This window comes from Fulmarus glacialis, unplaced genomic scaffold, assembly GCF_000690835.1.
Source record: "Fulmarus glacialis isolate BGI_N327 unplaced genomic scaffold, ASM69083v1 scaffold40945, whole genome shotgun sequence".
Lineage (NCBI taxonomy): Eukaryota > Metazoa > Chordata > Aves > Procellariiformes > Procellariidae > Fulmarus > Fulmarus glacialis.
Genome location: NW_009213107.1, coordinates 1 through 16,688, shown reverse-complemented (window position 1 = coordinate 16,688; position 16,688 = coordinate 1). Strand labels below are relative to the sequence as shown.

At 38.6% G+C, this 16,688-nt stretch overlaps 1 protein-coding gene across 1 annotated transcript in view; it reads left to right on the top strand.

Annotated features, from left to right (window-relative positions):
* LOC104077023 (chromosome unknown open reading frame, human C16orf62) overlaps positions 1-10,183 on the top strand; it is a gene marked incomplete at its 3' end in the record, with an annotated part of 44,328 nt that extends 34,145 nt beyond the window's left edge. Inside the window, exons 26-28 of the mRNA XM_009578084.1 lie at positions 6,033-6,172; positions 8,122-8,287; positions 10,065-10,183. Of these exons, the coding sequence (XP_009576379.1) occupies positions 6,033-6,172; positions 8,122-8,287; positions 10,065-10,183 (425 nt within the window). The remainder of the gene's footprint in view (positions 1-6,032; positions 6,173-8,121; positions 8,288-10,064) is intronic.
* Between the last annotated feature and the right edge of the window lie 6,505 nt (positions 10,184-16,688).

The window sequence follows — 16,688 nt, the reverse complement described above, 5'->3', positions numbered from 1 at the left end:
GTCTCTGTTATCTTTTTAAATACTGTTTTCCCTGAAGGCAGTAAAGTAGCTTTGGGAGAAACTGATGAGATACTGTTTTCCTTACTAGTAATACTAAATGTTGCTTTATTTGAACAAAACTGTGACTTGTACTGTTATCTGGGATTTCCACAGCTGGAAACTTCTCCCATTCACTGAGCTGCTTCTTGTTCTTCTCTTTATCCTAGACAATAGCTTTTCCATATGATTTGAGAGAGATGACATCTCTGTCTCTGTAAGCTTTTCAGACTAGCATTTCGTATCAGTTTGTGAGTTCTTCAAGTCTGTCTAGCTCATGACCTGTTTTTGAAAGTGTCTAGTAGCGTCTACTAAGGGAATATACAGGAAACAATAATGTAGAATGATGCTTTCTAGCTTTCAGCTGCAGGTGGTCTAAATACATCCTTCAACAGAGGTCACATATGGTCGTGTATTTAATAAAATAGATGGAGCAATCCTTAGGAATTAAATTCTTTATCAATTTTTACTTTTTGGCCTTTGTAACTTCATGTGACAGTGAGTTCCACAGTTACATACTACTTGGAAATCTACTACTTAGGGATTTATTTCTATATTGTTTTTAAAAGTTAGCTGAGTGTTTCAGTGCACGCAGCTAATCTACTTGTGATACTGTGACAAATTCAGTCATTCTTGGTTCATTTTCTTCATGTTACCTATGAGATGTGGGAGTTGATAAGTTCCTGAAGAATTTGTGTCAGTATAGTTTTTTCTAAAGGGAAACAGTTCCATGCCTTAGCACCTTTTTAGTCTTCTTTTTATCCTTTTGGAAATGGAAAGATCAGGGAAGATCAGATTCCAGGTATAAATGCACAACAGCTATATAAATGATACATTGACACCTCAGTTTTCCATTACTGTCCTAATGATTCTAATAATTGCCTTGCCTTTTTGACAGCTGTTTAGGATGTAGTTTTCAGGAAACCATCTATATAATGACTCCAAAATCTTTCATGAGTGTAAATAGCCTATTTGGAGCTTATCTTTCTATAGTTTATAGCAAGGGCTGTTTCTTTCCCTGCATGCCTTGCTAATATTAGATTTCATCTGCTGCTTTATTGTTCAGAATCATGAGATCCATCTGTGATGTTTTGCAGTCACGTTCCAGACTAGTCTGCAAACATTGTGACCTCCCAGCTTATCGTAAGGACATGTCTCTCTGCAAAACCTTAAGGAACGTGGTAGTCATTTCATTCCACTGTGAAAACTTTTTATTCCCACTCCTTTCCCCCTCCATCCCATCCTTTATTAAGTTATGAATCCTCAGGAGGACTTTCCTCCTTATCTTTTGTCAGCTTAGTTGTTTTAAAAGCCTTTTGAGCTCTTGTTAAATGTTAAGGGACATTGTTAAAAGTTTTTTAAAAATCTAAGTAGTTGCATTGGCTCGGTCACTTTTAAACACAAACTTGCTGGTTCTTTGGAAGACTTGAGAGACTTCTGAGGAATGATTTCTCTCTGCAAAAACCATATTGACTCTTCAGTGTTGTATCATGGTTTTCCATGTGTCTGCTCATTTGATATTTTTTTGCCCACCTCATAATAACAGGAGAAATTACAGTATTTAACTATAGCATTTATTTCCAATATTACTAATGGAGCTCTCTTTAAAGATTGCTGATGATACTTTACCTCACAGTCTTTAGGGATTACATGGAATTTAGAGAGGCAGGCTGAAATTTGTGGTTGGGTTTGGTGGTTTTTTTTTTGGGGGGGTGGTGGTGGTGGTATGTGTTGCGTTTACTGATTACAGTTTAAGAATAAATATCTAGTATCCAGTGTTCCTGCTCATAGATATGATCTCCCTGTACAAATCTTCCCTTCCACTTATGCCTCTGTATGCCTTTGTGTGGACGTACTAAGGCCTTGCTAACAATCTATAATCAAATTATTCCTAAAACTAGCACTAGCAAGCTTCATCCACATAATTACCTTTTTATCTGCAGCTAGTTCATAGTATGAATTAGTATGAAATAGTGTGAATTAACGTAGTACATTCCAGTTCACCAAGCAGCAGCACATTCATTTTCTTATTTCATCTTTGTTACTTCAAATAATTCTTTGTAGTTTCTGGATTGGAAGTGATGCGTAGGGGGTTTTAAGACTGAGAATGTTCAATAGCTCAAGGGAAAAACACATTGCAACAATGTGGCAAAACTCTCACAGTGACCTCACCAATGTGAGGAGAAGGAGTTCCAAATGATTGCAATGCTTGGTCATCAAAACAGTAACGCATTCATTTATTTAACAGGAAAAAAAAAAAAAGGCAATGAAAACCCCCATGTTGCTTCCCATTAATTTTTTGCACTGGAGTACAAGGCTTCGTTAAATTTCCAAAATCTCCATTCCGTCGGAAATGGAAGCAAAATCTTCGGAGTGTTGAAATGTGCTTGACAGCATTGTAGGACACAAAGGTGATGTGGAATGCAGAAGATGGCATATGGTCCCTGGTTTTGTCCTTTGAGTGGACTTAGCCTTGCGTAATTGTATCCGTGACTAAAAATAGTTTGCGTAGGTATGTTAAACTCACTCCCTTTGGCTCTTTGAAGGTAGACTTAAGGAGCTTAATTGTTTTCCTATCTCTAATGGCTTTGTTCCTCCTTGGATTTTTGCCTGCCTGAAATCTTAAATTAGTACAGTGTAACCAACTATCATAGATGCAGCAAATACAACGTAAGCTAAATTTTTATATGTAGAGAGACTGATACATAGAAATATATGGAGGTACATATATTTGTGTGTATGTATAATTAAATGTGTGTGTGTATGTACCATCATGAATACTGACAACATTCAACACCATTTTCACTTGCTTTTGCTGTAGGAGAGTATTACTTCAAGTGCTGACTTGGATATCCAAGACTGTTAGTTTTCATAGCCTGAAGGTCAGCATATATGCTTGGGGGAAAGATTTACAGGATTATGGTCAACCAAAATGAAGGAGCTGCTGTAAAAGGATAAATTTAGTGAAGCATGAACTATGTCATGTTCGGAGCACTGCACAAGATATTAACAGCAGTCTGGGAAGACTTTATCATGATTATTTGTTGTAATGCACAGGCTGCTCTCCCCTTATCCAACTTAACAGTTGCCCACTTTAGAAGCAGTATCGTACTTTAGGCAGATAAAAAAACAGCATCCATCACCGGAAGAAGGCTTTTTTATCTTTTTTTTTTTTTTTTTTTTTTAAATCAAGAACATAACACCATTGTGGTTTTCAGTGCTTTTTAAGTGGTTCTGTATACCTTTTGGAAGCCAGGAAAAGTAGGTGTATGGTTTTCTCTTGAAACATCTTATAAATTGACTTCTAAAATATAAATTGACTTTTAAAAGATGCAGAGAAGGCATTGTTGCATAACCTCGTAATTAGTGTAATTCAGAATTAAATAGCGATGCTTATTTCATACATAAGGAAATAGTCAGCACTTCTGTGACAATCTATCTAGTGAACTTTTTCCTTCAAACTCAGAGCATGTGATATGTACTCTGACACCTCTCCACAAGTCAATAGGGTGGTAGTGTTTGGAGGACAGTTAGTTTTCTGCAAACTCTCTAATAAAACCTTTGCATTAATGTGAATTTATTTTTGCTTCTTACGAAGCACATATACCTTGGATGAATGTGCTTTTAGTGTTCCAGCCATTTTGTGGTTAGCACAGATTGGCTGAACTCATAGCAAATGAACGTATTCTCCTTTGCCAGTCCTTCTGGATGTACCGAAGTAAAATATCCATCTCTTTAATAGAAAATGCTTTTATGCTCTACTGCTTTTTTTGGTTTGCCTTGCTACATTGTGTGGGGGCAGGGGGAATGAGGCAAGGAAGAAGAATTAAAAGAGCCCCACGGTCTCCGCATTGTGCTGAGACACCAACAATACATGGGGGGTTGCAGGGTGACCTGCAAACACAATCATGTGGCCGTGGTGAGGGGAGAGCAGCCACATGGAGACAGCAGGGAGGCGGCAGTTGTGTGATTGCTGTGGTTAGGGAAGAAAAAGATGGAAGCACAGAGGAGCTTGTCTCAGCAAGGGCAGGGCCTGGTGAGCTGTCTGTGGTGTGGACGGGTCTCTCCTCATTCCCAGCAGCAGTCACCTGAAGAGGAGCTGGGCATGCTGCTCTTACTAGCAGGTCTAATGAGGGAGCTCATGTCTCTGAAGGTGCTCAACCAGATGAGAAGGCAGCTCTCACTGCAGCAACGGCAGGAGGTCAAGAAGAGTAAATCGAATCAAATTGCAGTTATTCATAGCAAAGATAAGAGGTTTTGGTTTTGTGCTAAGGCAGAAGTTTAGAGGAGAATGTCTAGGACTGTGATTGCTGGGAGAGCAGGCAGTAAATTAAGGTGAGGTACTTTGCAGCTCTTCTCTTTCATTGCGGAGACTGATTGCTGCAGAGATTATTCCTGTCCCCTTATGAAATAACTTCAGAAGGCAGGAGTATTCTTTGCACAGACAGGGGTACTTTGGTATGCAGGCTATTTTCTGAGACGTTTTTTCATTTGTCTGGTCACATGTTTTGATTATATGGTGATGTGGGGCATGCACTTTTTTTTTTCTGCTGAGACAACTGTGGAAGTGACAGCGATTCGTTCACTTGTGCTAGAATGAACATTTGCTGCTTCTTTCGTTCCTCTAATAAAGCTCAGAGAAATGTTACTTAACCTACCTTTGGGTTGGCTGTGTAAACTTATATGTTGTTTGAAATAAAAAATATTCTTTCACCTCAAAATAAATGTGCAGAATAAAAGGAAGTATGATATTTGACTGCGTTCTAAGCACCGAAAAGTTCAGAAAGGCTTGAGCGCTCGTGTGCTGAAAAGAAATAGGAGTCAGAAGAATTACAGTTTTTCCAAAGCACATGTTTCCCTGGTATTCCTCATAAGCTTAAATTAGATATCAGTTGGTACTATATTTAGCAAATTTGCTTGGAGCCTCATGTGCTCAAATGAATTTTTCCAGAGCAAGCTGCACTCCGGGAAATGCCCATACATGCCTGTCAGTGGTATCTCCATCCCAACCATGTAACACCTCTTGACTTTCACCAAGAATTCTCTTTTTCTCTTCGCTAAAATTTGATTTAATGGCCTCAGTCTCTGTTCCTGTAAAATAAAGATACAGTATTAATTCTGAAGGATGCTTTGAAGTGTATGGCTAAACAATTTGAATGGGATTTGGATACTTGGATATTTTGAAATGCAGCCAAGAAAGTGCAAAAGAAGTTTTTTTGTGAACTCTTAGCATATATGGGAGGTCTTCTAGGGTAAGAGGGAAAATACTGTTGTTCTTAATTTGTGAATATTAACTTAATAAACTGAAGAATAGGTGTTCTAGTGGGTTGTTTGGGGGTTTTTTTTGTAGGATTAGAGACAGAGGAAAGAGTTATGAAAAACCTCTTAATAGTTATTTTGCCAAGGCCGTAGTGGTGGATGGTTTCTGTAATTCCTGTACTGTGATTCTTGGAAAGAATCATTTTATCTAGGTAACCAGCAATATCTCAGGTTCTGGTACTATATTAGTATTTTACTTTTAATGACTGTGAATACTTAGAGAAATGAAGTTGTCCGTACTTCCTTATAACTTTAACACCCTTTTGTGAATGAATTCATGAAGAAGTTCGCATGATCCAATGCGCTTTTTGCCCCCCTTTGGATTCCCTGTTCTCCTGGCATAAGCATTTCTTTAGATAAGTCAATTTTGAATTGTGTGCTAATTTTTTTTTTTATTATATGTGCAATATATTTGAAACAATGGTGTCCTCTTGTTAAGCAGAGGAAAATTATAATTTCAGAATTCTCGAATGATGTGGGAACTTCTTTTGAAAAGACAGCATCACTTGGATTACCACGGATTTTGACTGCTGAGTATCGAGTTTCTTTGCAGTTAAGCATACATTCATTTTCTGCAGTCTATTTGAAACACAATCATTGGAGCAATCATTGGATCACAGGCATGACTGCCATCGCAGTTGGAGTGATAATACAGCAACTATATTTTTATTTTGTAGCTGATGCTTTTTTCAAAGCTGCAGTGAGCCTTGTTCCTGACGTGCCAAAAATGATCAGTGTAGATGGAAAGATGCGACCTTCTGATGCCTTCCTCCTGGAATTCCTTTGTAATTTTTTTTCCACATTATTAGTTGTTCCGGTAAGTTGTGTGTGTATGAACAGCACATAAGCTAGTAGACTATTTTGACTTTCCTGTTTAAAAATTTGGAGCAGACTGGGCTTTTGGGAGTGGGAGATGCAGTGGTTAGTTTTCCACGAGCAAGCTGAACCGATTTGCTCATTGGCTGCAAAATCACTCACCCCAATGCAAAATGGGGAAGCAGAACAATTGTTCGGAGGTGGAGGTACAGCATTGCCTCTCTCAGTAGCAGAGAGAGGCACTTAACTGGATTTGGGGTAGAGTGAAATCTCACCATCATTTAACTGCGTAAACATCATTTACTGTTTTAATAGATCCTTGCAGAAAAGTGGTATTTTAGCTGAGCACTCATAAAATCTAATTCCTGAGGAGGGTAAAAATACAGAGCTCTAGTTTCTGTTAGTTTCTGTTAGTTTCTTTGTTATAGGTTGACTAATCTTTTGAGTGAAAACTCTAATTAGAAGATGTGTTTTGGCATAACCTTCCTTCACAAAATACTACCATTCTACACCCTTCCAATTTTTAACCAATTTTCAAGTTTAAATAGAGATACGTATGTAATTTCCCTTATTTCACCTATAGCTAAAAGATGAGGAAAAATTATAAAGTAATCTGGAAGACCTGAGATAAAACTTACATAACCAAGGTATTTTGTTGACCTTAGAGAAGAAAGACAGGCCTCTGACTCGCAAGATTTCACTGCAGTGGAAACCTAATGCTTGAAGATTTTACCTCCCTCTGTTAAAAGCTCTGGCCCTCTTTGAGAAGATTCTTCTTTCTCAGCAAGGGTTGGCTTAGTATCATGGCATGTTTAAAAAAAAAAAAAAGAAAAATTTTGAGGTTTATTCATTTGTTCTTGGAGAAAGTAGGTTGTTCCTCCTCACTGAAACATTCCTTACGGTTTCTTCTTTCCTTTTTTCTTTGACTACATATTTGGTGAAGCAGCACACAGTATAGTGCTGTCCAAATCCTCATGAGCAGAGCAGTGTAGTCTCCTTTTTCGAATGGAAGGGGTCTCCCAAGCTATGCATGTTCAGCAACGTAGAGGTGCTGCGTTGTTAGAAGGGAAAGGGTAGTTGCCACTGTGACATGTCATTGCTGTCCACTGCAGAAATAAGACTTTGAAGGAGGGCTATGTCAGAACTGGATGCTCCTCAGAGAAATGACTCAGATTATTAACAGATGATTGAAGGAAGGAGATCCAACCTCTCAGATTCAGTAATGAAGAAGAACTTGCAATGAAATAACCAGGATTCAGCAATTAGCTTCCATAATTTTTTCTCCTATTTACTTTACAGGCTACATGATCAGAAGGAAATGTCCCCAGTGGACTGTGATTTGTCCTATGTATGTTGGTATCATTGCACCAACTGCCAGCTTGAAATAAGAGGGTGCAGTATTAAAACTGCTTGCAAAAACTCATAACTTATGTAAAACAGATGTCTTTATAATTATATTCCTTTCATATTAAAAGATTGTTGATTGTCTGTAACTTTGACTTCCCAGTGTAGGTGTTCTTCTGAAACTCATAATTATATGAGTAATTTACTTGCTTCTATAGCTTACTGACATTATTTTTATAAAAAAAATCCTACCCAGTGTGTTTAATTTTAGAGGCTTAGCTGTTAAGAAGCTGACAATTGATTTTGTACTACCCCCGCGTGACTAGAAAACAAAGCATTTCAAAGTTTGTCTGTGGAGGCTGCCTAGATCAAGTTTATGATTATGGGTCAAATGGGCATTTTAGAAGGAAACTGGAACAAATTTTTAAAAGGATTTGCAGGAAGCACACTTCAGAAAAGTAGTTGTCAGCTTTAATTATATTGTAGTTTTTGCTTTTATAGAGCTAATACTGTGACTCTAAACCCCTGAATGATGGCAAATAATCCCATTTTTGTTTTGGGGTTGTTGTGTTGTTGGTTTTGACTTACTTCTTTTCTTTTCTGTAGGACCATCCAGAACAAGGAGTGTTGTTTCTTGTGCGAGGATTGCTAAATGTGATCCAGGATTATACTTGGGAGGATAACAGTGATGACAAAGTCAGGATTTATACTAATGTTTTGCATCTGCTGTCTGCAATGACTCAAGAAGCATATATCTACCATGTAGATAAAGGTAATACATAAGGGTGGCTCTGGATCCTTGCGTTCCACCATGCAATTTGTAGGATTGTGTTATCACCGTACCTGGTTAATGAAGATCAGTGGTAGTCAATCTTACAGAATGGATTCTTTTCTTATGCAGGCCCAGATACTGTAACAAAATAATCACAGGAGGTGGCTGCCAAACAGATGTACAATCTGTTCTTTAAAGTGAATCTGTGCAGAGTGGTTTACTTAGTTTGTTCCTGGTGGTGTTGATGCAAATACTTAGAACTGTGAATTTTTCAAGTAAATACTAGAACTTTATACGTATGGAGTATTTTCTTTTAGTCTAAAGTATCAACTTGATTTATACTTATCATTGGTGTTTCATTCACATTTATTAACAGCTCCAGTTTTCAGAATGTAATGCCTAGTCTTCATCACTTAAATGATGTATTTGCTACTTGGAAGGCAGGCTTTCAGTTTTGGAAATTGTGGTGGTAACTTAGAAAAATCTTTGGAATAGCTAGGGAAAAAAGTTCTAAAGATTTTGCATTTTATAAAATGGCTGTAGTCTTTTGATTGCTCTAAAATTTAAGTGTTTGCCTTCTGATCATAGAGAGGTTACTGAATTAAGGTGGAGTATTAATCAAATCTTTTAAACCATACTGGCAAGATTAGTTAGTCTGAGAGGCCAAGCTAGTTTCGCTTTTTCTTTTAGTTGCTCAGGGCTTTCACAAAGAGGCAGGCTGGAATATATTCTGCAGTTCTTCTGGTGAATAGTTTTTCAGAGTTACCAAGCATGACAGCAATATCTCTGGCAGTTAGCAGCATAGAAAATAGTTGTCAGTTGAACAACTACTCTATAGTAAATCTGCTGTTCAAATTCTGTAAGGAAATGAGGTTTAGCTGCTTTTTCTTTCATTCCGTTTTTTATATGACCAAAATAACTGCATAATCCCAAGATGAGAAATTTAAATGAGCTAGATTTAAATGGAGAGAAGCATGGAAATATAAATTAGTAATTTTTCCCCTGTAGTTGGATGACCTTTTTTTTCCTAGGTGGATCATGTACCTTAGCTTCTTAAAATGAAGTTTACTTGGGAACAGGGAATCACCTTTTATCTTATGTGCTCTCTGATTTATGCAGAATACACTTAAACTTACAAATTTCTTGTACCTTACTTCTTAGTAAAACATTATAAATAAATGAGGCCAAAACACATGTTTAAAATCACAATTATATAAGCCCTAAAACCTTCAAGAGCTCTCTCCCTCCAAAAAATCCTTCAAGGGTTTTGATATGGAAAATACATTTTCTGAATTTCTCTCTGTGACTTTGAGGTAATCAAGGTTTTATTTTAGGGGGAAAAAAAAAAAAAGCAGTGTCCTTTGAAAATCTTCTTGTTTTCACTAAGTAAGACATAAACTGTTTGGCCCAGTCCTGCTGCCATTGAAGATGATGGCCATACTCTTCTAAACTAATGGGAGCAGGGAGTCTGTCTCTGTGGAAAAAGTGAAAATTGACGCTATATGTTGCTTTGCATTTAAGTCTAGAACCTGGCTACATCCAGGAATACAGGACTGGCTTTAAGCTAGATTCTTTTCAGTGTTTTGTTCCTAAAATCAAGAGGACATAGTAGGCAACCAAGTGGTAGGCACTTAAAGAAGATTATTCTGTTTGTGTTTCATGGAGGAGGGTCATTTTATAACTTGCAAATCTGGTCTTCTACAAATAGCTGGTGTTTTCAGTAGCAAACAAATGCATAGCTCTTTAGCCAGACCTAAGCTTGAATTCATCTCTGCAGTTGATTCCAATGATACCCTGTATGGTGGAGACTCCAAGTTCCTGGCTGAAATTAATAAACTGTGTGAAACAGTGATAGCACAGATCCTGGATCATCTGAAAACCCTTGGAAAAGAGGAGGTATGTTCTTACTCAGCTTGATTCAATACAAAACCAAAATTACTTAGGAGTTGAATAAACGAATCACCTTCTTGAGCAGGCATTGGTCTTTTAGAAAGCTCCAGAAACCTTACAACGAGAGAAAATTAGGTAACTTTTCTTGTTTAAAAAGTGAGTCAATCATGTAGACAGGCTTGTGGTGGAAAGACCTAATGATGTGAAAGAGATCATGTAGCAATTATAATACATTTTTAAAATGCAGGCTAAAGTTACCTGCTTAGCTGTATGCTGTACATGGAGAGTCTGATAGAACTGACAAGCAGTAGAGGCTACTCTGGTATACTCCATGGTATTGATTGTGGCAGTGCACCAAAGGATGTGATTCTGCTGCAGTACAGTGTGATGACTGCAGAGCAGCATAGTGAGGTTAGAGTTAGCTTTAAATTAACCGGCTTGAGTCCTGGTGTAGTCTGGTTATGGAAATATGATGCTCAGTGTGGGATAACTTTTTTTCTTATGAGAGTCTTTCTGCTTATAATGAGCTCCATGATGCTGGTATTGCAATTATTGGCCTAAGCTAAAGAATTGGAGACAGTGCCACAGTCACTCCTTTGATTGCTGTATAGTTATGCCTAAAATCTGCTCCATGTCCGTCCTTCCTGTTGTTTCCTCCTAGCTGTCACCTTTCTCTCTCTGTAAAAAAAAAAAAAACAACGTATTTTCTGCCAGCGAATTTAACAGTAGACTGAAATGTCCGATTCTGTAATGGGCAAAGTGAGAATTCACAGTTAGTCTGTTACTGGGTAAAATACAGTGGAAACCACCTTTAATTTGTAAGAGTTTTGCATCCCAGACACTAGGATGAAGACAGGAGAGAGGTGCAGAGGGAGGGAAAAGGTGTTTTGGCTTTACCTTGGTTTTAGTACAGGGTTATATTTGTTCAATATAAAATAAAGAAAACTCTAGGCAGCTTATTGGATTTTTTGACTGGAGTTCAGAGGCTCTGAGACATCAAATATAGCTTAATGGATTGTGTGTGAAAGGCAGGTGACTAATGTTTTCAGTATTACTGAAATAATGAGAACTTACTGTTCTGCTAATGTACCTGTATCTGAGATTGAACCCCTCCACAACTTCCTAATCACCCCTTACTAAACTGCTGTATAATGACAGAAATCTTGTGGCTTGTAGACTGAAATGGGAGGGCAGGGGATGATTAATCTGATGGAATTTTTTAGATAGCTTGTTTGCACAGTAGCCTGTAGTGTTTGCCAATACAGAATGTGTTAAGTGATACATATTTGGAGGACGCTATGCTAAGTTTAGCCTTTTCTCTTCTTTTGCTATCCTGTTTATCCTTCCTTGAACAATTGTAGAGATGAAGGTGAATAAATCCTTTGCACAAATGCCTCTACATCACTGTACACATCACCACAGTGAATAGCAGTTCTTTTTCAGAACAATAATAGCAGAAAACAACCATTCTTGCACAGCTAAGAATGTCCAAGCGGGTATTGGAAGGAGATTTTTAACAGTTTTCAGGATTGTGGGTTGTATATTGAGGATTTTTTGCATCTGACTCCTATATGGAGTATGTGGGTGGGAATGTTTGTAGGGCTTGAAATATGTGGTTTCTGAAAGGCTTTTTTTTCTGCTTTCAAGCTTAATAGTTTGAGTAATGAGATCCTGTGTTATTTCACTGAAGCAGTTGTTGCATAGAAAACTGGATTTAAAGCTAAGCAGCATGGATATAGGTCCTTGCCCTGCCTTTGCCTCTGTGGCCTTGGATTTACTCCTCTGTCCATCCTTATTTACAAAGGGGTGGAGCCTTTATTTTGCTTTGTTGAGTCAAAGTCCTTGAGAGATTTAGATAAAAATTGTTTTGTAAGAATGAATAGTTTTTTGAGGAAGCTGTTGTTGCTGAGGAAAGAGGCGATGAGAATATTGTCAGAGACCTCCATTTGTGCTAAAGTAGAACCGATCATAAAATCACTGTGGTATTTGGATTGCTTCAGTGTTAGTGACCTTTTATTGTTCATCTGCTTGGCTGCTCATTTAAATGAACAAACCTCTGATGATACTGGGTTTTTATTGGTTCATTTCCTTTAAAAGCTATAAAGGAAAATAAATTTTTCTCACAATAAAATGCTTTCACCAAAATGGCAATTTGGAAGAGAACAATGCATCTTATGTTAACACAGTGTGGTCTTTTTGCAATATTAGAGAATGCTTCATTTATGTTACAGTATTTGAATGGAAATTTTCAGTTCTGAGCGGTTCTGTAAAGTTGAAGCTGTTTCTGGTCATGAGAGCATGTATCAGTGACTCCCCCCTGCCCTTGGGTGGGTGGAAGACTAATGTTATGCTCCAGGTTTCTTAGAAATGTAAATACCTTGCCTCTTGCTACTCAGTGATAGCTGTGCAGATGGAGTATGTTTTATTCAAACACCACTTTTGATCCAAAACATTAAGAGCATGTTGTTGTGTCCTTGGCAGTGCCATGTTAGGATGGCAGTCTTCCTGTGTACCATATGATAGATACCGGACTTTTTATAGTAAGTATCAAAAATGGAGCAGTAGAAAGCAATTCCTGGGTATGCTCTTGAGGCTTCTCCTTTCTACACAACTGATTTTTAATTTTATATATACTTACAAAAACTTCAGTTGGTTTCACATGTGTTTGAATACTGAACTACAAGCAGAGTTGGACGTAGTTATCTGTTTGTGTGTGGCTGTATTTTAAATTGAGAAGAGGTTGCTCATCCTGAAGAATTTTGTGTCATTGGCCAATATTTTCTGAAGGTGGTTAAACATTTTGTTCCTCTTTGGGAGGAGGGAGGCAAGGGAATTTACCTGCTGCAGTTTCCAAAAGACATTGCAGGTGGCGGAGGTGCCTGTTTTGGCAGGCTTGCAGCTTGCAGCGAGAGGATGGATGCATTGCACTGAGGAGCTGTGGCTGGTGAGTGCATATCAACTCCACTTCTTTGTCTCCAAGTTGGAGAGTCCTAACTCCCAGATTAACCCTTTTATTACACCATTGTCTCTGGCATGCTGGTGGAGTTTAAAGACTAGAAATAGTTTGATTGGGAACATTGTTTCTGCATGTTTGTAAGATAACTTGGTAAATGGTGGAAACCAAAATAAATAAATTGGGATTCTGCTGATGGGCTACAGCAGGATTAGTGAGTATAGTTTTGGAAAGTACAGTCTGGTCTTCCATGAACCACAAGTTCCACATGGACCACATCTTTGTTGGATTAATTTTAGAGGGAAATCAAATTGATGTGAACAGCACTATGAATATTGAAAACTTTAAAAATAGATTAAGGACTCTGAAATAGAGATAAAACTACCATGGTGCTAGTATAGAGCTAGGAGTAAAATGTTTCAGCCTGCCTTAACTAAGAGGTATGTTACTGCACCCTGAGGCAGCAGAAGCTGTCGGTGAGACTCTGAGTACTCTAGAGGGAGGTTCTGGACTGCTCTTTCAAGGATTGTATCCAAAAGAAAGCACTTTCTCTTCTGACCATCTCAGTGTGCTAGAAGAGTGGTGAAATAGGGCATATGCATCCTCTTGTGTGGTATATGAGCTCCCAGCTGCAGCTGGGTTCTTGGTGTTTTGTCTTCTCAAATAATTATTTCCTTTTATTATAAATGAACTGGTATTAGCTGCTGTTGGTGCTAGATGCTTCATTTATCCGATATTAGGACAGTTGTGTAATGAGAGAGTTGAGAACCTGATCTGTCCCATGCAGCTCGTGATCTTTTCCAGTGAACTAACAGATGTTAAAAGGTTCCCAAAGGGCTTCACGTGAGAGCTTTTAAGGAAAGGCAAGGCTGCGTGTCATGACTTTCTTTAGGAATATCTAGATTTGGATCACAAGGAGGTAACCACCAGCATCACAATAGTGCTGGAATTAATTTTGGGCTAGATAGTTCAGTACTAGCAAACAGATGCTGTATCAGCATGGAGATCTGGCCTAGACTGGTATATTTAGTACCTTGGAGGAGCCTTACAGCTCATGCTGATCTCTGTGCTGCCACAGATGGACTGTTAACAACTAAAAGAGCCAGTTATTTTAAAGCTGTACATGGGAACAGCAGCAGGCTAGACGCGCCTTCAGAGGAGCAACGTATCTAAATGCACAAATGCTTTTCTAACAGAAGGCTCAAGGTATCCTTATGACATAGATGTCTGGCAAAAGTCACTGAAAGACAGGAATGAATATTTGAATTGCTAGCCAGAATTTTGTGAAATACGAAGTTACATGGTCCATTATATGAAGATCCTATTTTTTTCTGTTACGCTATATGAAATTTGGACATTGCTCTGCACTTTGGTGGAGGGGCTAGGACACAAAAGGGTCACGTTCTGGGATGGTGTAGTTTGTTCTTTGTTTCATTGTCATCAGCATTATTCCAAAGATTGTGGAAAACACGCTGCCTAGAAGACTGGCAGTTCTTTTTGGTGTGGGAATTGCTAGTCCCATGATGTATGTAGTTGCCAAATCGCTGAGCTGTTGCTTTCTCCTTGCTGCCTGTGAATACATCCTGTGAGTTGGAGTGCCACCCACAATTCAATCTCAGTTATGTCAGCAGGCTTGGCAGCATGCTGGCATAGATATCTCCCTTGGGTTGGAGGTCGGTGCCATGTAACACAAACATGCCTGTTCATCATCATGTGAAGCCTTGTCTGACTCTTCTTGTTCGTTTTCAGACGTGGTGGGATTTACTGCATACCTGAACCTGCCTCTCTCTTCACTTTGCATTGTGTAACTGATGACTAGATGCCAAAATCCTGTTATACCTACCCCAATACAATGAGAGTTAGTGTGCATCTTATTCTTCTAGCTTTTTAATGTGTTTCTAGATCCTTTTTGAAGTATGATCCTTTTTGAAGTACGTGTGTTTCAAATTACTCAAAATGTCATCCGTATTTTAAAGAATGGATTTTGTATTTGCATTGATACTGCCTGGAAAACCTCGCTGGTTGATACTCAGACTGGAGTACTGCTGCTTTAGCATTCTGCCCAATAATCTAACCGTCCCGCTTCTTGTGAGGAGACCTCCAAGCAATTCCCAGGAATCTCTTTGAAGTTTGTATTCAGCAGAAGACACACAGGCATTAGATGGTCAATGGGGAAAAAAAATTATAGGTAATATAGGTTATTTTGTTAATCCAGGATACATGGTAATGTGCAGAATGCCTTGTGAATGATGTGGCAAAACATGGATTAGCTGGCTGTACCCTACATTTGTTTTTCCCTGAAGGATATTAGTCCTACAAGAGAAATACTACAGTAATATTTAAGCATTTAAGTGTAACTACTTTCCCTTTTATTGTCTTTTTCAGTTGTATTTCTGTTCTTTGTGTTAATACTACTGGACTAAACTGGTCCATTGTATTTCTCTATCTGGTAGGGAGTACAGTTCAACGCTCCCAAATGATGGTTGTAGTTTTAGCCTGTAACAGGTTTTGGAGCTATTGGGATGGAAATTGCTAACGTAGGTAACTGTTACAGGAAGAGCTGTCTTCTTGGTAGTTTCATGTAACTAATTTAGTGCTTAGGGAACTTCTCCTGAGGCTTTGAGCATGTGTGTGTGTGTGCGTGCATACGGTTTCTGATGTGTGAGATTTGTTCTGTGTGTACAAATCTACTGTGTGGGTCACATACGCACAGTAGCAGTCTGATGCTTCTAGTTAGGGGCATGATGTGTCCTCTTTTCTAGTTAGCCAATTCTTTAATGGCATGGCTTTCTCCTTTTCCATATTTATCTGGAGGACTGACGGTTCAGTGTGTGCCATTTCTTTGATTAATAGCATCTGACCTCTCTTCTGCTGGCAGTGAGAAGGGAAATTAATTTACTGTCAGTCCCTTAGGGAAAGGGCAGGGGCTGCACGGCTGCACTGGTATCATGTCAGGAGCGCACAAGTCAGAGATCACTGCACTCCTCTAACCCCAGTCTCTGCCTCATTCTTCCTGTAACTTCGTATCTGAATGCTGTATAGTAGCTACCCTAACATGTATTGAACTGAGAGGGCTGAAGCGAAGTATTAAGTTCATTAATCGAGGTGCTCAGCTGACAGTTTTACCTATTACTCTGCTGCTGAGGTTTCTGTGTAAGATGGAGCTATGATTTTGTCAGTGGTCTTTCTTGAGAAAAAAACAAAGGACAACTGCAGCAAAGCAGTCCTTTTAGCCTTTTAAAACTTATTCTGTAGGAATAGGCAGAATCTGCAATAGCATTTTAATTACTTCTGTTTTCCACTCCCCCCAAATGAGGGTGGTAGCACCCTGTAAGCTTAGTGCAGGATTGCCTGTGCTCCAGAACTGCTCCATAGAGGCTGAAGGGCATGCTGCTCCTCCATGGTAGATCATCATGAAGCAGGGGTCTTCCTCAAGGTCCCGCCTCAGCAATTTTAGGGAAAGTAGTTGCAAATATGGTGCAAGTATGTTGGTATCACCAAAGTTTCAGTGAAAGACTAGCAGGGAAAAAATATCTTTTTAATAATAAATAAAATAAA